The 25,156-nt window shown below is 36.0% G+C and overlaps 1 protein-coding gene and 1 pseudogene across 4 annotated transcripts in view; both read right to left on the bottom strand.

The window, feature by feature from the left end:
* Window positions 1-25,156, bottom strand: part of VPS13A (vacuolar protein sorting 13 homolog A) — a 269,920-nt gene that overhangs the window by 191,065 nt on the left and 53,699 nt on the right. For all 4 annotated transcript variants that reach the window (XM_021689382.1, XM_044920643.1, XM_021689383.1 and 1 more), the window contains exons 18-19: window positions 9,430-9,619; window positions 9,229-9,343 (exon numbers count right to left, since the gene is read on the bottom strand). In XM_021689382.1, coding sequence (XP_021545057.1) covers window positions 9,229-9,343; window positions 9,430-9,619 — 305 coding nt within the window. The remainder of the gene's footprint in view (window positions 1-9,228; window positions 9,344-9,429; window positions 9,620-25,156) is intronic.
* LOC110579723 lies at window positions 2,200-2,414 on the bottom strand (annotated as a pseudogene).

The following is a 25,156-nucleotide window of genomic DNA, read 5'->3' as shown; positions in this document are numbered from 1 at the left end:
AAGAGGATCCAATAGTACATTAAAAGGATTATTCACCAAGACTAAGTGGAATTCACTCCTGGGCTGCAAGGATGGTTCAATGGGATACACTACATTAATAAAAGAAATGACAAGAACCATATGATCCTTTCAATAGATGCAGAAAAAGCATTTAACAAAGTACAGCATCCTTTCTTGATTAAAACTCTTCACAGTGTAGGGATAGCAGGAACATACCTCAGTATCATAAAACCCATATATGAAAAGCCCACAGTGAATATTCTCAATGGGGAAAAACTGGGAGCTTTTTGCATAAGGTCAAGAACACAGCAGGGATGTCCACTATTACCACTGCTGTTCAACATAGTACTAGAATTCCTAGCCTCAGCAGTCAGACAACAAAAAGAAATAAAAGGCATCCAAATCTGCAAAGAAGAAGTCAAATTCTCACTGTTTGCAGATGACATGATACTTTATGTGGAAAACCCAAAACTGCTGGAACTCATACAGGAATTCAGCAAAGTGGCAGGATATAAAATCAATGCACAAAAATTAGCTGCATTTCTACACACAATGAGACGTACGAAAAAGAAATTAAGGAGTCAATCCCATCTACAATTGCATCCAAAAATCATAAGATACCTAGGAATAAACCTAACCAAAGAGGCAAAGGATCTGTCCTCAGACAACTATAGAACACTCATGAAATAAATTAGGGAAAACCCAACAAAATGGAAAAACATTCCATGCTCATGGATTGGAAGAACAAATATTGTTAGAAGTCTATGCTACTTAGAACAATCTATACATACAGTGCAATCCCTATTAAAATACCATCATCTTTTTTCACAGAGCTGGAACAAATAATTCTAAAACTTGAATGGAACCAGCAAAGACCCTGAATAGCCAGAGGAATATTGAAAAAGGAAACCAAAACTGGTGGCTTCTACAATTCCAGACCTTAAGCCCTATTACAACGCTGTAAGCATCAAGACGGTATGGTACTGGCACAAAAACAGACACGGAGATTAAGGGACTAGGACAGAGAACCCAGAAATGAGCCCTCAATTCTATGGTCAACTATTCTTTAACAAAGCAGGAAAAAAATCCAATGGAAAAAAGGCAGTCTCTTCAACTAATGGTGTTGGGAAAATTGGACAACCACATGCAGAAGAATGAAACTGGACCCTTTCTTTATACCACACACAAAAATAGACTCAAAATGGTTGAAAAACCTCAGTGTGAGACAGGACTCCATCAAAATCCACAGGCAGCAACCTCTTCGACCTCAGCCGCAGCAACTTCTTCCTAGAAACATCACCAAAGGCAAGGGAAGCAAGGGCAAAAATGAACTATTGGGACTTCATCAAGATAAAAAGCTTTTGTACAGCAAAGGAATCAGTCAACAAAACCAAAAGACAACCGACAGAATGGGAGAACATATTTGCAAATGACATATCAGATAAAGGGCTAGTATCCAAAATCTATGAAGAACTTATCAAACTCAACACCCAAAGAACAAAGAATCCAATCAAGAAATGGGCAGAAGACATGAACAGACATCTCCCCAAAGAAGACATAAAAATGGCCAAAAGACACATGAAAAAATGTTCAACATCACTTGGCATGAGGGAAATACAAATCAAGACCACAACGAGATACCACCTCACACCAGTCAGAATGGCTAAAATTAACAAGTCAGGAAATGACAGATGTTGGCAAGGATTAGGATAAAGGGGGAACCCTCCTACAGTGCTGGTGGAAATGCAAGCTGGTGCAGCCACTCTGGAAAACACTACAGAGGTTTCTCAGAAAGTTGAAAATAGAGTGAACCTATGACCCAGCAACTGTAGTGGGTATTTACCCCAAAGATACAAATGTAGTGATCCAAAGGGGCATCTGCACCCCAATGTTTATAGCAGCAATGTCCACAATAGCCAAACTATGGAAAGAACCCAGATGTTCATCAATAGATGAATGGATAAAGAAGATGTGGTATATATGTACAATGGAATACTACTCAGCCATCAAAAAAAAAAAAATGAAATCTTAACATTTGTAATGACATGGATGGAACTAGAGGATGTTATGCTAAACAAAGTAAGTCAATCTACTTTTTTGTTGTTTTTATTATGCACTACATTAATACACTGCATAACCTTCTCGAAGGGGTAGATGAGTATGACTGAATTATATTTCATCAATCAGGAAAATACTTCCTTAATCGATATTCTCCAAACCCTTTGACACATAGTTAACGATTAACTCCAGAGAACCGCCTATCTCTTTGCATCAAACTCCACTGATATGGATAATAGGCAACCCTTTTTTCCTTGCCCCCATTACTGAACCATGTGGATGTGCACCGTGGCTATGCCAGGGATGACCAAGCACACAGCCATGACGCCGATCCCGGGCAGGATCTCGAATCACATCGGCAGCGCGATTGCCAGAGCCAAACCCCTGCCTTGCCGGCCCGGTAAAGGTGATAAGTGGAATTTAAGAAACAAAACAGAGAATCATAGGGGAAGAGAGTAAAAGATAAAACAAGATGAAACCAGAGGGGGAGACAAATTGTAAGAGACTTAATCATAAGAAACAAACTGAAGGTTCCTGGAGGGGAGGAGGTGGGGGGATGGGTGATAGACATTAAGGAGGGCACGTGATGTAATGAGCACTGGGTATAAGCCTTATGAATCACTGACCTCTACCTCTGCAACCAGTAACACATTATATGTTAAATGAATTTAAATTAAAAAATGGAAAAAATAAAATATTTAACATTTGAAGTTTATACAGTGGATATTTACTATTTTGGTAATTTTTTTTTTTTTTAAGATTTGAGAGAGAGAGAGAGACAGAGAGACAGACAGAGAGACAGAGACAGCGCAAGGCGGAGGACCCTGAGATCATGACCTGAGCTGGAATCGAGTCCAACTCTTAACCAAATGAGCCACCCAGGCTCCTCTGGTAATTCTTTATTAAGTAAAAAAAATAAAAACTTAGGAAAACAAATCTTAGAGGAAAAAAAGTCTACAAATTTGAAGGAACAGGGTGGGTTTCCAATACAATGCATTTATATTTAACAATAACAAGTAATGGTCTCTGTAAATTGGAATAATCAGAAGAGAGGCCTAATCTTATGAATCCTACTGAGTATGTAACATATCAATACACAGAATTTGGACTATAAATCGAACGTGAGATTTTAACAGAGGGGTAAATGCAAACCCTACAGCTTCTAGAATTAAGGCAATTATCTACAATCCAATATAGAACATACTCAGATGGAGAAAATAATAGGGAAAATGAATAAAAACCCAAGAAGACACATATACGTATATGAAGAACATAATGCACACCTGCCTATGAAAAAGGGGAAATGTATAATGTATTCAAAATGCAATTATAAAACTGACAGGTAATGCAGCCCAACAATATGATCTTTAAACTAGTTAGACATTACTTGAAGGTCTCCTCAAAACATGAAGTGATTTATTAACTTGACTAAAATATTTTCTCTTAGGGGAGAGAAGAAACAGGAGAATCATATTAGCACACCTCATTTTTACCAACAAAGACAAAGTAAACACAATGGAATGGTGGGAGAAAAATGACAATTTCATGTTAGATTTTGTGACAGCCAGAATTGAGCAAATTCTGAGTTCAACTAGAGATGTAATACAGACTTAACAAAAATGGAGTTCTACAACTAACACCGACATTAAAATTGGAAACCTCTCCAGTGAGAATTTCAGCCAAGAATTAAAAAATCAAAAGTAGCTAAAAAGCAGTATCTGCAATAATCTCAAGTTTTTAGGAGACACTGACAATAGGAAGACATAACCAGAAACAAATATAAAACTTTTATGAACCTACAGAAATGTCAGTAAGATTAAATGCCCGGTATATTTTTGGGTGGGGGGACAAGTTCACTGCTTTAAAGGGAGGCTTTAGTTACAGTCATAGCAGAAAGAAGCATTATTATGGAAGCAAAAACAAACCAGCTTTCTTTGAATAACATAATAAGAAATGACTGAAAAACAGAATAGTTCTGTTTCTGTTTTTTTAATCCATCTACTCTGTCAAAGATTACATTCAACCTGGAAAACTAGGACATGGTAAGAGAACTTAGAACTCTAACTGGTGAAGACTTTTACTTAAGGGAACACTTGATACAGTCATATCACATCCCAGATACCTAACCTGGTGATATTACTTGATCAACATTAACACTTCCCTAGAAATCACTGACAACCACAGAGGTCTTAGAAGACTGAAATGGACAAATGCCCAGATTTCTTTAGAAAGAAAAAGATAAGTTAATATCTTTTATTAACTGGTCAAGTGAATGTGGATTGTGAGGAAAAAAAAATTTTCTTAAAGATTTATTTACTTGATAGAGAACAAGCAGGGGGAGTGGCAGGCAGAGGGAGAAGGAGAGGGAGAAGCAGGCTCCCCACTGAGAAGAGAGCCCAAGGTGGGACTCGATCGCAGGACCCTGAGATCATGACCTGAGCCGAAGGCAGACGCTTAACCGACTGAGCCACCCAGGCATCCCAGGATTGTGAGAAAATTTTAAACACATAAATTTAGGTATAAGTAGAAAGAAAAGCATTGATCATTAGAAGATGGTAAATTTCATAAAACAGGCATTCTATGTTAACTAAATTTCTTCCTCTTTACTAAACAGATAACTAATAAATTGAGGAATTATTACAGATGTAATATACCAATAATTGAGCAACGTACTTAAGGTCTGCCTTTACTTTTTTTTTTAATAATTTTTTTTTTTTTTTAATTGACAGAGAAAGCGAGCATGCAAGCAGGGGAAAAGGGGCAAAGGGAGAAAGAAAGCCAAAATCTCAAGCAGACTCCATGCCCACAAGTGCAGACCCTGACACAGGGCTGGATTTCATGACCCTGAGTCAAAACCAAAAGTTAGATGCTTAACTGACTGAGCCACCCAGGTGCCCCTGCCTTTACTTCTTGAGAGAAAATTTGAAAATATGAACCGTATCAGGCACAATTAATCATGCAGCCACAAATGCAATTCAGAGATTTCATGAACCTGAATGGGAAAAAAGTTACATTTTTATTTTCATTAACTACTGCTGACAGTAAGTATTTCTTTCAATTATAAAGGTAGGCAACAAACTTTGTTACTTATACAAATTGTATATCATTTATATTCCTTAACATATGTTGAAGTTTCATTTATGCCTTCAAATTTACAGTTTTTTGACCTACCGTTAATTCCTGTTATTTTAATCCATAAAGAAAAGCAGGTACATTACTACTAACACAAATTTGAGATTCTTAAAAAATATTTTGAAACTATGTTCTATTGAATTTATTTTCTTTGTAATTCTATGCAGTCTATGTACTTAAAATCATAATTTTTTTTTTTTTTTAAGATTTTATTTATTTATTTGCGAGAGAGAGAGAATGAGAGACAGAGAGCATGAGAGGGAGGAGGGTCAGAGGGAGAAGCAGACTCCCTGCTGAGCAGGGAGCCCGATGCGGGACTCGATCCGGGGACTCCAGGATCATGACCTGAGCCGAAGGCAGTCACTTAACCAACTGAGCCACCCAGGCGCCCAAAATCATAATTTTGATAAGAGATTCCAGGGCTTCCAACTGTCAAAGCTGTCCATGAGACGAAGAAGGTTATAAGGACCCCTGAGAAGTCAACTGATATTAAATGATTTTAACCAGAAAATGATACCCTTTTATTCAAGGCTTCAAAGATAAGACTCAAACACAAAAAAATGAAAAGTGAGTCAATCTAACAAGATGAATTTTAACAAAGATAAAGTCTTGTACTTAAACTAAGACATTTAACTAAATTTCCAAATCCTGGTAATATAAGTAGCAAGACCTATTCTTCCACTAAAAGCAACCAAAAATGTTGGAAATAAAACAGCAACAAAAAACTTACTAAGAAACAATAAGGAGGCAAGAGACTAAGGATTTATCAACTCAAACATCAAACTGAAGGAGTAATAAGCTAACAGATTTAAATAAGGCCCAGAAAAATTTTATCCTGAGATCATTTTTTGCACCTGGTAAACTTAACTCCTTTTCACAACCTCACAGAGCACAGGGAACAGAAGCCAAAGGTGAGGAGTCCAGCAAGGGCCCTTCTCACAAATCTAGAATCTCAAAAGATACACACTCAAGACAAGAGTAATCCACAAGTTAAACATTCTTCTCTCTAAAATCTACTCACAGGGAATGGAAAGAAAGGCTCTGAGAAAAACTGGGAAAAGGGGGTAGTACCCCTCTGATTGTAACCACAATAGAGTCCTCATGTGGGTACACAGTGCAACATCTCCTTGGCATTCCAAAATATCTCAAGTACTGTCCACCAACATACCCAAGACAACTGGGAGAAGAAAATAAAATTCTTCCTGGAATGAAAGTCCACTTAACCTAGGCTCCAGAGAATTTTCCCAAATAATTTTCCAAGAAAAATGAATAGCACACAATCAAAAATCCCTAAATATATAAAAACAAAGGTTACCATGAATAAGAATCAGCCAAAACAAAATATAGGAAGAAGAAAAACAAGTCTAATGGAACTATCTGAATAGAGAATTATCTGGTGAGAGAGAATATAAAATAACTACACTTACGCTGTCTGAAGATAAAGACAAATTTAAAGCACTATAAAGAACAAAGCAGATTTTAATTTAGAACGAAACAATTCTGAAAATGAAAAATATAATCACTAAATTTTAACCGAAAGATTTAATAGCATATTAGACACAGTTTAAGAGGATCTCAGTAATTCAGAAGATAAAAGAAATTACCTGGCATGTAACAGAGGGAAAAAAAAAAAAGGAAAGAAAACAGGATATAGAAGAATAAAAGGTAGAGTAAGGAAGGCTAAAATACATTAATCCAGAGTTCCAGAAGAAAAGATTTAAGAGAAGTGTATGAAGAGTTAATGGGTAAAAATCTTCAAGATGAATTTTCTAAAATTCATTCAACCTACCAATCCTCAGAATGGTCCACAGCTGGATATATTACACTGAAACTACAGAACAGAAAAGATAAGACAATCTTGGGGCGCCTGGTGGCTCAGTCAGTTAAACATCTGCCTTCAGCTCAGGTCATAATCCCAGGGTCCTGGGATCAAGCCCCACATTGGGCTCCCTGCTTGGCGGAAAGCCTGCTTCTCCCTCTCCCACTCCCCCTGCTTTTGTTCCCTCTCTCGCTGTGTCTCTGTCAAATAAATAAATAAAATCTTTTTAAAAAAAATTCTAGAAAAAGAAACTTGCAAAAAAAAAATTCCCTCTCTTCCTCTCCCTTTGCCCCTCCCCCACCCAGCTGGAGCACATGCACACGTTCTCTCTCCCTCTAAAAACAAAAAAACGTGTAATATGTAGAATTGGCTAATCATGTTGTTTACCTACCACTAACATTGTAAACCAACTATACTTGAATTAAAAAAAAGGTAAAAGAAAGAAATAACAATAGCATGTAAATGATGAGGATGGTAAATGGGAATTCAACTGCTCTCAAGTCCTTGTACTGACCGAGGGTAAAAATTTATTAAATTTCTATCTTGAGAAAAACGTGTTGTAATTATACTAGAGTAAAAAAAGAGAACGTTCAAGTTTCAAATGGTATAGCGAGGGGGTGGAGGGAAACAAAGTAATGCTAAAATTTATCTAAAAAAAGAAAAAAAGTGTGCAAATATAGACTGAAAAATATCCCACTACATGTTGTTATGACACATCTAAAAGTAAAGATACAGAGTAAAAGAAGAACAACAAAAATAAATAAGCAAATTCGAACCAAGAAAAAACTATAATATCCATACTATTATCAGAAAAAATAAATGAATAAAAATATTGGGGAAAAAAATGAAAACGTTACTAAAAATACACATAGTCAACTTCATACAAAGAAAAGATCTGGTTTATTGGAGAAAAAATTTTTATTATGCATGTACCTATTGACAGCAAATTTATTTAAAAAATGACAGATCTAAAAGAAATAGACAAATGCACATTCACAGTGACATTTTTCATTTATTTCTCTGAAGAACTACTGGAATATGGTGACAGAAGACAGGAAAAAATCCAATAAGGATACAGAAGATTTGAAGTATGTGATAAATATGACCTAAAAATATGTATAGCGAAACATATGTGAAATATTTTTTTAAATTACCATATGCTGAGCCAGAAAGCAAGTATCAAGAAATTGGAAGGCATTAAAATCCTACAGATCTGGGGCACCTGGTTGGCTCGATCGTTAAGCATCTGCCTTCGGCTCAGGTCATGATCCCAGGATCCTGGGATCGAGCCCTGCATCGGGCTCCCTTCTCTGCAGGAAGCCTGCTTCTCCCTCTCCCACTCCCCCTGTTTGTGTTCCCTCTCTTGCTGTCTCTCTGTCAAATAAATAAAATCTTTAGAAAATAAAATCAAATCAAATCCTACAGATCACCTTTATGTGATCTTATATATTTTAAATATATTTATATATATATTATATATATTTATACCATATATTAAATATATATTTAAAATATATTTTAAAAATGGAATCTGTGGGGTGCCTGGGTGGCTCAGTCCTTAAGCGCCTGCCTTCGGCTCAGGTCATGATCCCAACGTCCTGGGATCGAGCCCCGCATCGGGCTCCCTGCTCAGCGGGAAGCCTGCTTCTCCCTCTTTCACTCCCCCCGCTTGTGTTCCTCTCTCGCTGTGTCTCTCTCTGTCAAATAAATAAAATCTTTAAAAAAAAAAAAATAAAAAAATAATAAAAATGGAATCTGTAATTTAAAATCTTCCACAAAGAAATCTCCAAGTCCATATGGTTTTACTGTTCAATTAGGTAAAATACTGAAAGAAAAAATAACACCCAATCTTATAAAAATTCTGCAAAAGAATAAAAAAGGATGGCATTTTTATTTTCTGAGACCAATACATTAAAATCTGAAGTTCATTACATGAAAGAAAAATGACAGGTTCATTCTCTCATGAAGAGAATTCCAAAAATCCTAACAAAATATGCAATTAATTTGAATGTGATAATAGGTTTGTCCTTTCTGGATGTAAGAAATGATTATCGTTATACCTGAATTTTAAATAAAACAGTATCCATTAGTTTCAACTAAACTATATCTAGTCTAGAAGCATAAATTTAAAGTATACCTTACTAATATCAGTTTAACATGACTAAAAGTTTAGTTTAGGATACAATTCTTAATATACCAACATTAATACTAGCATTTACCTGTTGCTGTCTTGTCACGAAATTCTTCAAGTTTTGTCAAAGTCGCTGACGTGAGCTGTGCTAGATTTACCTCTTTTGGAGGTCTGAAGAATTCCACTATACTATTCACTGTTCTCTGTTAAAATAAGTAACATTAACATTAGGCACAAACTCAAAGCAAATTGAAATATATTAAAACTTAGTGATTAAAAAAATGCTTACTGCATCATATATCATTTCTAAAGGTTCAGCTTCTATGATACATCTTTGAGCAACAGTTTCATCTAATGGATTTATCTCAAATATAATTTGGAAGAGTGACGTAGCATCATCCAATGAAGAAAGGAGGCGGGGTTTTGTTGAATTATCTGGTAAGCCAGTAACATGAAATGAATCAATTTTGGTTTCAAATCTACATGAAAAAAGATAGGACAAAAATTAACTATCAATCCAATTTTACATTTCACAGTATTTTTCAAACTGAAAATAAAATAAAAATTAATGAAAACAATTTCAATTTGCATTTCTTCCTATTCCATTCCATTCATATCAAAGAAAATATACAACGATTTGATCTGAATTGACATAGATTAACTCACAAACAACCCTATTGACATGTTGATCTCTAAATTAAAAAAAGCTATGAAGGGAGCAGAGGCTCACGAAAGAAAACTACCGTGTCCACCAGTGCCAAGGTTGGAAAAGCTGAACTGTTTCATTCTCCTGAATTGCTGGAGATTCAAAGCGGACAACTGTAGGGGACCCAGTCATAGGGGAGCCCCCATAATATTTTGACATATACCTCTAGGAACTGGACCAGGTTCCCACAATAAATTTTGGAGAAAAAACCCCTCACGCTTCAGGCAAGGAAAGGAACCATTTAAAAATAAAGGAACCATTTAAAAATATAACACAGCACTATGTTCTTAAAAAAGCATGCTCCTTGGAGGAACTAGTTAACTAGAGCCTAACCTAATTAAGTATTATCAGAGCCAAAATACCTAGAGAAGGGAAATAACCAACTTCAGTCAGGTCTACTATCCCATATGGAAGAAGGGAAACACCCAATATCCCCAACTCTAGCTATTCTGTACCCCTAAGGCAGGAGAGGGGGAATACTGAGAAATTTCTTAAGTTCACAGACCAGAAGCATGGAATCATTAAAAGACTGAGAGCTAATCAGAGCACTAGAGAACTCTTCCCTTTCCCGCACATCTAAAAACCAAATCATTACAGGCTTATTTACAGTAGTTCTTTTCATCCAGTACATTACATCTGGCTATCAGGAAAAAAATAGCATGGCACACCAAAAGGCAAACAGAACAACTTGAAGTGACAAAATTATTTAAAAATAACAATTAATATGCTAAGGGGTATAATGGACTAAGTAAACAACATGCAAGAACAGATGAACAATGTGAGCAGAGAGATGGAAATCCTAAGAAAGAACCAAAAATAAATACTGAAGATCAGAAACACTGTAACAAGAATGCCTTTAATGGGCTTATTAGGATACAGACACAGTTGAGGAAATTAATCCCTGAGCTGGGGAATGTATTAGTAGAGTCATAAAAATACATAAAGCAGAGAACAAAGACCAAAATAACAGAACAATCAAGTGCTGTGGTACAACTACAAAAAATTACCATATGCATAACAGGAATGCCAGAATAAAGAGAAAAGCACAGAAGATTTTAAACAAGCATGACTGACAATTTCCCCAAATTAATGTCAGACACTAAGCCATGGATCCAGAAAGGTCAGAGCACATCAAGCAGAATAAATGCAAACAATCAATCAAAAAACTACACCTAGGCATATTTTTATACTAAAAAAACGTAAGTATAAAGAAATATAAAGAAAAAATCTTGAAAGAAACCAAAGGAAAAAACCACCTTACATAGAGAGGAGCAGGGATAAGGATTACATCTGCCGTCTCAGAAACCATGGAAGCAAGAAAAGAGTATAGTGAAAATTTTAAAGAGAAAAGAAAAAAAATCAACCTAGAATTCTGTACCCTATGAAATTCTCCTTCACAAGTTAAAACAAAATACTAAGACAAACAAAAAATTGGGGAAAATTATTGTAACTAGACCTGTCTTTTGAGAAATACTAAAAGAAGTTACTTAGAGAAAAAGAAATACTGTAAGGTAGAAATTCAGAACTACATAAAGGAAGAGCAATAAAGGAAAAAAATGTAAAGGTAAAATGAACACTTATTAATCAAACAAATTAGTATGTTCAAAATAATAGTAACGTGTTTGGTTATATATGCCTACATACATGTCTTATGTATATTTTATGCTTACACATGTTCATATATAAGTGAAATGAATAGCAGCAAGATACAAGGGACTAGAAAAAGGACTAAGGATTTTTTTTTTATCATCAAGTACTCCCACTACTCATGAAATACTACACTGTTATTTGAAAGGACACTTGGGAAAAAAAAAAAAAGCTATAACTGATATGTTAACAAAGGAGAAAAAACAAAACCATATGAGACACCAGTTAAACTGGGGTGCCAGGGCGGCTCAGTCAGTTAAGCGTTTGACTCCTGATAACAGCTCAGGTCTTGATCTCAGGGTTGTGAGTTCAAGCCCCATGCTGGACACCATGCTGGGTGTGGAGCCTACTTTAAAAAAAAAAAAAAAAAGATACTCAAACCACAAAAGGCAGGGTGGAAAAAAAGCCCACAAAAGGCAGAAAGGTAAGAAAAACAAAAACAGGAACAAAGAACAAGAGCAACAAATAGAAAACAGCAAAGATTATGGTAGATGTTCAAAAAACAAGAGCAACAAATAGAAAACAGCAAAGATTATGGTAGATGTTAAGAGAATGAAAAGACAAGTCACAGTCTATGAAAAAATACTACAGAAGACACATCTGATAAAAGAGTGTTATCCAAAATATACCAAGAACTCTTAAAATTCAATGAGAAGGAAACACAGTTTTAAAAAAAATGGGCCAAAACCTTAATAGACACCGCATCAAAGAAGACCTATAGATGGCAAGTAAGTAGACGAAAAAATGCTCTACATCACAGGTCATTGAAGAAATGCAAATTAGGGGCTCCTGGGTGGCTCAGTCAGTTAAGCATCTGCCTTCAGCTCAGGTCATGATCCTGGAGTCCCAGGATCGAGCCCCACAATAGGCTCCCTGCTCAGCGGGGAGTCTGCTTCTTCCTCTACCCCCCACCCTGCTCTCGTGCTCTCTCTCACACTCTCTAATAAAATCTTAAATAAAAAAAAAAGAAATGCAAATTAAAACAACAAAGATTCCACTACACATTATCAGATGTGGTCAAAATACTGACAACGCCAAATAAAGGCAAGGATGTGGAGCAATAGGAACTCTCCAACATTGCTGGGAATGCAAAATGGTACAGTCTCTTTGGAAAAGAGATTTGCAGTTTCTTACAAAATTAAACATACTCTTATCATATGATCTAGCAGTCATGCTCCTTGGTATTTACTCAAAGCAGCTGAAAACTTATGTCCATACAAAAACCTGTACACAAATGTTTATAGCAGCTTTGTTCATATTTGCCAAAACTTAGAAACAACCAAGATGGCCTTCAGTAGGCAAATGGATAAACTGTTACAGCCAAATAATGGCATGTCATTAAGCACTAAAAACCAAACACACTACTGAACTATGAAAAGACAAAGTTTAAATGCATATTATTAAGTGAAAGAAGTCACTCTAAGAAAGATACATAGTGTAGGATTCTAACTGCATGCACAACATTCTTGGAAAAGGCAACTATGGACACAGCAAAAAGATCAGAGGTTGCGGGTAAGCATGATGAACTGGCAGAAAAGAGAATTTTTAAAGCAGTGAAAATACTCTATGGTACCATAATGGACATGTCATTATATGTTTGTCCAAACCCATAGGAAAACACACCACCAAGAGTGAATGGCAATATAAACTATGAACTTTGGGTGAGTATGATGTGTCAATGAGTGCAGGTTCATTGTGAGTAAAAAATGTACCATTCTAGTGCTTGATGTTGAAAATGGAGGAGGCTATGCATGTGCAGGGGGTTTGAGGTAAATTCTGTACATTCCTCCCAATTTTGTTGTAAGCCTAAAACTGCTCTAAAAAATAAATTCTTAAAAAAAAAAAAAAAAAAAAAAAAAAAATAAAAAAGATTTAAAAAAAAAAATTTTAAAAAAAAAAAAAAAAAAAAAAAGGTAATGGAGGAGTATTATCATGGAAAATTGCAGAGTAAAGTGCTCCAAGAATTACTCTCTCCACTGAAACAACCATTAAGCTAGCAAAAACTGCCAGAGTCAACATCTCTGCAAGCCTGGAATTTAATCAATAAAAAACTTACAGCAACCAAGGAAGTGCTTAATGAATACCACTACATTTCAGAAAGAAAGCACTGTGGCATTTTTATTTAACTTTCTACCATCCTCCACTTCTGAGCACAGCAGTGACTATGGTAAATGAGCCACATCCTGGTGTGGCCTGCTGGAGCCAAGGGACTAATACAGATGCTAAGGTCTGAATGTGTATGTCTCCCTCAAAATTCATTTGTTGAAATGATAATGCCCATTGTGATGGTATCTGGAGCCTTTGGGAGGTGATTAGGTCATGAGGGCTACAGGATTAGAGGTCTTATAAAAGAGACCCTACAGAGAGCCCTAGCCCCTTCCATCTCATGAGGACACTGTAAGAACCCGGCAGTCAGAAATTTGGAAGAGGGCTTTTAGCAGAACCTGGCAGTGCTGGCACCCTGATGTTGGACCTCCAACTTTCAGAACTGTGAGAAATAAATTTCAGTTTTTTATACCAGTCTGTGGTATGTTATTATTGCAGCCCAAATGAAGTAAGACAGCAGTCTTGTTCTTAAAATAATGTGGTCAAGTGTTTTCACCTGCTTGACAATTCCCTAAGACACCAGTGTAGAGGGTGACCTCTATTTTGTTCTCCTGTCATGCAGGCAGAGATAACATCTGTCCAAAAATTCAAAGACATGGACTAATGATATCTTTCTGGAGCAAGGGACAGTGGATGGGGAAAATACCAGCCAGATCCCTATGCCCAGGAATGAGGAGACTGAAAGGAAGTTTCTCAGAGGAAAAAGTCTCAGAAAGGCCACATATAAACCATGGAAGCCAGAGTGCAACACACATGCTGAGAACACAATGTACACTCAGAAAAGACCTGACCAGACCTGGGCATGCACTTTTAATGGATATGTGAGCACAATGCAAGCAGGAGGTGAATGTCAAGGCAGAGATGTAGGAAGCCTGGCACAGCACTGAAGTGCCAGAGCTCAAAGTCAAGTACAAGGACTAGAGAGTATTTCTCTGTTTTGGTTTCAGGAATTTAAGGAAATGTCAGTTCACTGCCTACTCACTGAAATAATGGAACACATACTTCAGTTATCACAAATGACAAAGAAAAGAGTCTTCTCAAAAATAGTTTGGAAAATTCACTGTATTCATTTGCTAGGGCTGCTGTAATAAATTATCACAAACATTGCAACTTAAAACAAGCACTTATTCTCTCACAGATACAGAGGCCAGAGGTCTGAAACCTGTTGGTTCCTTCTGGAGGCTCAGAGGGATATGTTCCATGACTTTCTACAAGATTCTGGTTATTGCCAGGAATCCTTGGTATAAGTTGGCCTAGACATATATTATGCTTATTACTATCACATCACTGGCATTCTTCTGTGTGTCTGTCTTCAAATCTTCTTCTCCAGTCTTCCTGTTTCTGCTGTATCTGTGTTAAAATTTCCCTTTTCTTATAAGAACACCAGTCATTGAATTAGAGCCCACTCTAATCTATGGTAGATTAGACTCTAATCTGCTTTAAATTCATCTTTACTCATCGACTTCATTATATCTAGAAAGACCCTATTTCAAAATAAGGTTACAGTCACAGGTACTAAGGGTCAGAACTTGACATAACTTTTTGGAGGAACTATTTCTACCCACTAAAGTAAGAAACAAATGGAGGACTACAGCCCTCAACAATAAACAACAAACCCAGGTGAGAGAATCTAATTTCCATAGTTAATACATTATACAGTTCAAAATGCCGATTTTTAAACAAATAAATTACAAACCATACACAGGAACAATGTACTAACAATAAACAAGCTGTCTTAAATGGACTCTAAAAGCTAAAGGAAATCATGGACAAAGTAGTAAAGAAATCCAGGTAAAAGATGTAGAAACAGAATATAAACGAGACAGAAAGTGTAAAATACGACCAAAGTTTCTAGACAAAAGTACAACAGTTAAAAGGAAAAAAAAAAAAAAAACATTAGAAAAGGTCAACAGCAGATTTGAGAAGCGAAAAGAAAGAATCAGCAAAATTGAATACAGACAAGTGAAATTACAGAATCTGAGGAACTGAATGAAAAAGGAATGAAGAAGGGTGCCTGGGTGTCTCAGTCAGTTAAGCCTCCAACTCTTAATTTCGACTCAGGTCATGATCTTGGGGTCCTGAGATCAAGCCCTCAGTTGGGCTCCATACTGAGCATGGAGCCTGCTTAGGAATCTCTCTCTCCTTCTCCCCACTTCTCTCCCAAAAAACAAAAAGGGAGGAAGGGAGGAAGAGGGGGGGGGAGAAAGAAAAGAAAAGAAAAGGGAGGGAAAGGAAAGGAGGAAGGAAGGAAGGGAGGGAGGAAGGAAGGAAGGAAGAGAAGACAGGAGTCCATCAAAATCCTAGAGGAGAACACAGGCAGCAACCTCTTTGACCTCAGCCGCAGCAACTTCTTCCTAGAAACATCACCAAAGGCAAGGGAAGCAAGGGCAAAAATGAACTATTGGGACTTCATCAAGATAAAAAGCTCTTGCAAAGCAAAGGAAACAGTCCACAAAACCAAAAGACAACCGACAGAATGGGAGAAGATATTTGCAAATGACATATCAGATAAAGGGCTAGTATCCAAAATCTATAAAGAACTTATCAAACTCAACACCCAAAGAATAATCCAATCAAGAAATGGGCAGAAGACATGAACAGACATTTTTCCAAAGACATTTTTCCAAATGGCCAACAGACACATGAAAAAGTGCTCAACATCGCTCGGCATCAGGGAAATCCAAATCAAAACCTCAAGGAGATACCACCTCACACCAGTCAGAATGGCTAAAATTAACAAGTCAGGAAACGACAGATGTTGGCGAGGATGCAGAGAAAGGAGAACCCTCCTACACTGTTGGTGGGAATGCAAGCTGGTACAGCCACTCTGGAAAACAGTATGGAGGTTCCTCAAAAAGTTGAAAATAGAGTTACCATACGATCCAGCAATTGCACTACTGGGTATTTACCCCAAAGATACAAATATAGCAATCTGAAGGGGTACGTGCACCCCGATGTTTATAGCAGCAATGTCCACAACAGCCAAACTGTGGAAAGAGCCAAGATGCCCATCGACAGATGAATGGATAAAGAAGATGTGGTGTATATATATACCATGGAATATTATGCAGCCATCAAAAGGAATGAGATCTTGCCATTTGCAACGACGTGGATGGAATTAGAGAGTATTATGCTAAGCGAAATAAGTCAATCAGAGAAAGACATGTATCATATGATCTCACTGATATGAGGAATTCTTAATCTCAGGAAACAAACTGAGGGTTGCTGGAGTGGTGGGGGGTGGGAGGGATGGGGTGGCTGGGTGATAAACACTAGAGAGGATATGTGCTATGGTGAGTGCTGTGAATTCTGTAAGATTGATGAATCACAGACCTATACCTCTGAAACAAATAATACATGTTAAAAAAAAAAAAAAAAAGAGGAAAGTAGAAAGGGAAAAAGGAGGGGGGGGGGGAATCGGAGGGGGAGACGAACCATGAGAGACTATGGACTCTGAGAAACAAACTGAGGGTTCTGGGGGTGGGGGGAATGGGTTAGCCTGGTGATGGGTATTAAAGAGGGCAAGTACTGCATGGAGCACTGGGTGTTATATGCAAACAATGAATCATGGAACATTACATCAAAAACTAATGATGTAATGTATGGTGATTAACATAATAAAATTTAAAAAACATCAGCTGTATCACACTAAAAATAAAAATCAGAATTAGTAAAAAAAAAATCAGAAAAAAAGAGAAAGAAAAAGAAAAAAGGGAAAGGGAAAGGGAGAAAGGAAGGAAGGAGGTAGAAAGAAAGAAAAGAAAAGAAAAGAAAAAAGAACAAAGATCAGTAAACAGTGCCTAAGGTGGGAGACCATAAGCAGACCTACACATGTATTCTGGGAGTCTCAGACGAGAAAAAGGGACAAAAAGAATATCTGAAAAAATAATGGCCCCAAATTTGTCAAATTTGATAAAAGCCAAAAATCTACACATTGAAGCTGAATGCACTCTATAATAAAGATCAACTCTAAAGACCCACAACAGAACACAGTATAATCAGTCAAAAACAAAAACAAAGATAGTATCTTGAAAGCAGCAAGAGAGAACCAACTCATCCTATACAAAGGTAATAGGTTAAGAGCTGATCTATCAGAAACCATGGAATCCAAAAGGCGGTGGGATGATATACTCAAAATACTGAAATTTTTAAAATGTGAACCAAGAATTCCATCTAGCAAAACTAACCTTAAAATGCAAAGAAATTAAGACATTTACAGATGAAAAAAAAAGCTGGGGCAGTGTGTCAACAGTAGATCTGCCTAGAAAAAATGTTAAAAGGGGTCTTACAGGCTAAAATGAAAGGATACAGTGCTACAGAAATAAAGAACTCTGGTAAGGATACTACATAGGTAAATATAAAAGCCAGTGTTATTTATTTTTGGTTTCTAACTACTCTACTTCCTCTAGGATTTAAAGAAAAATGCACAAAACAATCATAAATCTAGACTGACAGGAAGATGTAACTTGTGAACACAATGAAGGGGAAGAACATATCTGTGTAGGAGCAGAGTTTTTGTAGATTACTGAAAATAAGTTGGTATCGATTTAAACTATATTGTCTTAAATTTAGAACGTTAATTTCAATTTCCATGTATCCACCAAGGCAGTGACTAAAATGTATACAGAAAAAGAAATGTAGACAGAATCAAAAAGAAATCAAACAAAAGGAAGGCAGAGTTGGAGGAGTTGGGGTTGAGGGGGAAGGTATGAAGACATACAGTAAACAAATGGCATAAATCCTTCCTTAACAGTGATCACTTTAGATGTCAATGCTATTAAACTCACCAATTCAAAGATTGAGACTGGCAGAACAGATGAAAAAATTAGATACAATACATCGTGCACAAGAGATTCACTTCATATTCAGACACAAAAGTTGAGAGTGAAGGGATGGAAAAAGAATCTAGGCAACTTGTAGCCAAATGAGAACAGTGTTTACATTAATATCATACAAAACAGTCTTTAATAAAAAAAATTCACTATATATTGATAAAAAGGGTAAATTCGAAGATACAACAGTTATAAATATGAATCCCACACTGACGAAATTGAAGAGAAAATAGACAATTTTACAATAACAGTTGGAGACTTCAATACCATCTTAAATAAATGCAGAACATCTAGACCAAGACACATTAAAGTAATAGAGAATCTGAACAAAACTACAAACCAATTATATATAACCTACATAGAACATTCCACCCAACAGCAGAATACACATTCAAGTGTAGGCACTAGAACAGTCTCCAAGAAAAAACATCTGTTTGACCACAAAACAGGTCTTTAAAACTTTACGGAATGAAGTTATACAAAAAAAAAAAAAAATCCTCTCCAATGACCAATCACAATGACATTAAAGCTGGAAATCTTGGAGGTAAATTCCAAAGTCTCTGGTAAATTTCCAGAAGCAAAAATTTGGAGTTTCTCAAATATGTGCCACCTGAACAAAATTTTTTTTTTTTTTAAGATTTTATTTATTTATCTGAGAGAGAGAATGGGAGACAGAGAGCATGAGAGGGGGAGGATCAGAGGGAGAAGCAGACTCCCCGCTGAGCAGGGAGCCCGATGTGGGACTCGATCCCGGGACTCCAGGATCATGACCTGAGCCGAAGGCAGTCGCTCAACCAACTGAGCCACCCAGGCACCCTAATTTCCTGTTTCTTGTGTGCTCTCTTTATGGAGCCTGGAATTTTAAGCATAAAAACTAGACATAAACCTTTTTTTTTTTTTTAAGATTTTATTTATTTATTTGAGACAGAGAGAATGAGAGAGAGAGAGCACATGAGAAGGGGGAGGGTCAGAGGGAGAAGCAGACTCTCCGCCAAGCAGGGAGCCCGATGTGGGACTCGATCCCGGGACTCCAGGATCATGACCTGAGCCGAAGGCAGTTGCTTAACCAACTGAGCCACCCAGGCGCCCTGAACAAAATATTCTTAAACAATCAATAGGGGAAAAAAAAAAAAAAAAAAAAAACACAAAAATTAGAAAATACTTCAAAATGAACGTAAATTAAATGTAGCATGACAAAACTCAAGGGATGTATCCACAGTGATGCTCATAAGGAGATTTCTATCTGTAAGTAACTACATTAGAAAACAAAAGATATCAAATCAATAACCTTGCTTTATACCTCAATGACTAGAAAAAAAAAGAAAAGACTAAACCCACAGCTCACAGGAATAATAAACGTTTACCTAGACTAAGAAAAAAAAAAAAAGAGGAAAGATACAAATAACTAAAGTCAGAAATGAAACTGAAGGCATTATTACATACCTTTAAGGAATAAAAATAACTATAAAAATGTACTGTAAATGACAGAACACCAAGAAAATAAATAACCTAAATGAAATGGACAAATTTCTAGAAACAAAGATTATAAAAACTGCCTCAAGAGAAAGCAGAAAATCAGAACAGATTTATAAGTAGTAAGTAAATCGAATCCATAATCAACCTCCAAAAGTAATCAACCTTCCAACAAAGAAAGAAGAGTCTAAGACCAGATGGTTTCACCAGTGATTTCTATAAAATATTTAAAGAAAAATTAATATCAATCCTTCTGAAATTCTTCCAGAAAACAGAAGAGGGAACACCTCCTAACTCATTCTGAGAAAAACAAAATTAAAGACCCATATCCCTTATGAAGATAGATGCAAAAACTTCAACAAAATACTAGCAAACTGGGGCGCCTGGGTGGGTCAGTCAGTTAAGCATCTGCCTTTGCTTAAGTCATAATCCTGGGGTCCTGGGATCAAGCTGCGTCAGGCTCCCTGCTCAGTGGGGAGTCTGCTTCTCCCTCTCCCTCTGCGCCTCCGCCCCCCACAGCCGGCTTATGCACATGCACTCTCCCTCTGTCTCAAATAAATAATTAAAATCTTAAAAAAAAAAGAAATACTAGCAAACCAAATTTAACAGCCTATTAAAAAGATTACTCATCATGACCAGGTAGGATTTATTCTAGGAATCTATTTGATGGTGGTTGGAAATAAGAAAAACAATAAAACAATCTATTAATAGAATGACAAAGTCACATGATCATCTCAAATGATGCAAAAAAAAAAGCATTTTTAAAAATCCAAAATCATTAAAAAATTTTTCAAAAACTAGGGAATACAAGTGTACTTCCTCAACCTGAAGAAGGGCATTTCTTAAAAACAAAAAAAAAAAACCTATGACTAGAATCATACTCACTGGTAAAAGACCAAAAGCTTTCCCTCCAAAACCATGAACAAGACAAGGATGCTCACTTTGAACTCTGTTCTAGAAGTTCCAGCCAAAGTAATTAGCCAGGAAAAAGAAATTAAAGGTACCTAATTGGAAAGGAAAAAATGAAAATCTATTCATGTATGGCATCACAACACAGGGGTTAGGGCCAATGACAGCCTGCAGAGTCAAAAATCCACATATAACTTTCGTTTCCCCAAATTCCTAATAGCCTACCATGGATGAGAAGGCTTCCCAGCAGCATTAACAGTCAATGATCCATACTTTGTAATATGTGTTTTATGCTGTATTCTTACAATAGAGAAATTTTTTAAAAATCATTAAGGGAGAGAAAATACATTTGCAGTACTAGTAGGGGGAAAAAAAAAACCCATGATAAGTAAGTGAACCCACGCAGTTCAAACCCATGTTGTTCAAGGATCAAGGGTACATAGAAAATCCCAAAGGATCTACAAAAAAAACAATTAGAGTTAATAATTCAGCAAAGCTGCAAGCACAAGATCAACACCTAAAAATCAACTATGCTGCTATACATCTACAGTGACTAAATTGAAGAGGAAATTGACACAATTCCATCATATTAACATCCAAAACGATAAACATTTAAGAAAATATTTAACCAAAAAAGACTTGAACAGTGAACAAAATAATGCTAGAAAAAAACGTAGAAATACCTAAATAAATGGAAGGATATCTATACTCATTGATTGGAAGACCTAATATTGTTTTGATAGCAATACTACTGAAAGCAATCTATAAATTTAAGGTAATCCCTATCAAATTCAAAGGAGCTTTTGCGTGAAATGGAAAAGCCAAATCCTCAAATTCATATGGATTTGCAAGGGATCCAAATATCCAAAATATTCTTGAAAAAGTACAAGATGGAAGACTTGCACTTTCCAATTTCAAAATTTACTACAAAGCTACAGTAGTCAAAGCAGTGTGGAACTGACATATAGATAGACCCAATGAGTCTATAGAATGGAAGGAAATAGAATTTAGAGTCCAGAAATAAAGCCATATATTTATGACCAAATGATTTTCAACAAGGGTAACAAGATCATTCAATGGGGAAAAATAATTTCTTTAACAAGTGGTCTTAGGACACCTAGATATCCACATACACGTGAATCAAACTGTATTCACTGTCTATACCATATACAAAACCTAACTCATTGTGGATCATAAACCTAAATATAAGAGTTAGAACTTTAATACTCTTAGAAAATATAGGACTAGATTTCCATAATCTTTGGTTAGACAAATCTTCTTACATATTATATCAAAAGCATAAGCAATGACAGAAAAATAAACCAGATAAATTATACTTCATCAAAATTAAAAACAGTGCATCAAAGGACATTATCAAGAAAATGCAAGGACAAGCTAAAGAATGGAAGTAAATATCATGTATCTAGAGTCTAGCATATATAAAGTATTTTTACAACTCAACAAAAAGAATAACTCAATTTTAAAAATGGACCCAGTGAAGATGTATGTGAAGATGTCAACATCCACATGAAAAGATGCTGAATATCATTAGACATTAAGGAAATACAAATAAACACAATGAGAAACCACATTTCACACCCAAAAGAATAATTATAATTTAAAAGCACATGCAAGAAAATAAGTGTTGGGAAGAATATGGAAAATTTGAAATCCTTGTACACTGCTAATGGAAATGTAAAACTGTCAACCCTATGAAAAACACATTGGCCCTTCCTCAAAAAGTTAAAAAGAGAATCATGCTATGACTCAGCAATTCCATTCCTAGGTGCACAGCAAAAGAATGTGTACTCAAATCCACACTCATGAATGTTCACTGTGGTATCACAATAGCCAAAAGGTGGAAAAAACTCAAATTTCCATAGAACAGATGAATAGAATAAGCAAAATGTGATAAATACATACAATGGAATATTGTGCAGTCTTAAAAAGGAGGGCACCTGGGTGGCTCAGTTGGTTAAGCAACTGCCTTCAGCTCAGGTTGTGATCCTGGAGTCCCAGGATGGAGTCCCACATCGGGCTCCCCACTCAGTGGGGAGTCTGCTTCTCCCTCTGACCCTCTCCCCTCTCATGCTCTCTCTCACTCTCTAATAAATAAAATCTTAAAAAAAAAAAAAAAAAAGGAATGAAATTCTGATATACAGAACAACATGGATGAGCCTTGAAAACATTATGCTAAGTGAAATAAACCAGACACAAGAGGTCACATAATGTATGATTCCATTATATGACATATCCAAAAACAGAAAGCAGACTCAGGTCTTCCAAGAGCCAGGAGGAAGGGAGTGATTCTTAATAAGTATGGGGTTTCACTTTGTGGTAATGATATTTTGACTAGATAGGGGTGGTGATTATGCAACATTATGAACATATAAATCCCACTGAATTATACTCTTTAGAATGATTAATTTTATGATGTCAATTTTACTTCAATAGTCATTAAAATAAAATTAATGAATTAGTAAATGCAGACATTCACAAAAAAAAAATTCCCAAATCACTATCATACCAGTTAAAGATACTTGAAAAAAGCAAAGTAACCTAAGCCTAAAGCAAGCAAAGTAAAAAAAAATATAAAGGTTAGAGGACAAATTAATAAAACAGAGAATGGAAAAAAATATAGAAAAAAACAAGACCAAAACTGTTTTTTTTTTTTAAAAGATCAACAAAATTTAAGTAGTCTAAGAAATAAGAGCAAAGACTCAAAAAAATTAGAGTGAAAGACGACATTATTACCAACCTCACAGAAAAAAAAGATTACATGGTAATACTGTAAACAACTACGTGTCAACACATTAGACAGCTTAAATGAAATGGGCAAATTCCTGAAAAGGAACTACTGAAACTGACTGGAAAAAAAAAATGAAAAACGTAAAGAGACCTAAGGACACGTACAGATTAAGTTAATAATTTAAAAAGTTCCCACAAAGGAAAGCTCAGGCCCCAGTGACATTACTGGTGAATTCTACCACCAAACGTTTAATGAAGAATACCAGTTCTTTACAAACTACTCCAAAGAGGAGGGAACATTTCCCAACTCATTTTATAAGGACAGTATTATCCTAAAAAAATAGACAAAGCCATCACAAAAAAACTACAGACCAGTATTCTCATGAACAGACATAAAAATCCTCACCAACAAACCAAATCCAGCTGTACATAAAAAAGATCATACACACAACCAAAAGAATATACCATGATTTTATCATATGAAAAATCAACTAAGGTGAATACCTTAAAAAAAGGTATAAATCAAAAGAAAAAAGGACATAAACTACACAATCTTCTCAAGGAACAAAGAAAATGCATTTAACAAAATCTAACAAACTTTCATGCAAAACAAAAAAAACCAACATAAACAAAAGCCAAAAACTCAACAAACTAGGAATAGAAGGGGATTTCTCAAAACTGATAAAAGGCATCTATGAAAAACCCACACTTAACATCATATTCAAAAGACTGAACTCTTCTCCTTAAGATAAAGAACTAGAAAAAGATGCCCTTTCTGACCACTTCCATTCAACATAGTACTGAAGGTTCAAACAAGGGCAATTAAGAAATGAAAGAAAAGGTGTCCATATTGGAAATACAGATGTAAGACTATCTCTATTTGCAGATGCAATGCTCATGTATGCAGAAAATCCTAAGGAATTTAATAAAAACTATTGGAACTAATTAACAAGTTTATCAAGGCTACAGGGTAATAGATCAATATACAAAAATCAATTATATTTCTACACACTTGTAATCAACAATCCAAAAATGAAATTAAGAACATGATGCCACTTGTAAGCACTGATGGGGTTCAGGACACATTACCCCCAAAATATGGCACCTTGGCATAGTAAGTATTTTAAGTTGAAGGAATTTGAGAAAACAGCAGAAGCAAGAAGGTCACTCTGATAGTCCCGTACCCTTCCCCCCCCTCAAACAGGTCATAAAATCTTCACATAATAGGTGCCCTCCCTATAGCTAGAGGAAAAAAGCATCCTTATCTCTAAAAACAAAGGTAAACTGAGAGGAGTCCTAAAAAACAGGGCTTGCTAAGTTTCTCCCAGTCTACCATACTTACCTTACACTCCTTGACCTATCATATTCCTTCACAACTGTCCACTCTTCATCAAACCTAACATAGTCTAGTCTAACTGGTTCTTTCGATCTTCATTATGAAGGTTCTTTTATTAAACTTTTGTTAAATAAATCTGTATGCTTCTCCCTTGCTAATCTTTGTCAGATTTAATTTTCAGATGCAGCCAGGCACTCAAAAAGGGTTGAGGAAAACGCTTTCCTCCCATACAGCATCAAAAACAATAAAATACATGAGA

This window comes from Neomonachus schauinslandi, chromosome 13 (assembly GCF_002201575.2).
Source record: "Neomonachus schauinslandi chromosome 13, ASM220157v2, whole genome shotgun sequence".
Taxonomy (NCBI): Eukaryota; Metazoa; Chordata; class Mammalia; order Carnivora; family Phocidae; genus Neomonachus; species Neomonachus schauinslandi.
Note: the sequence above shows the minus strand (reverse complement) of the source record. Positions and strands in the feature narration are given on the sequence as shown.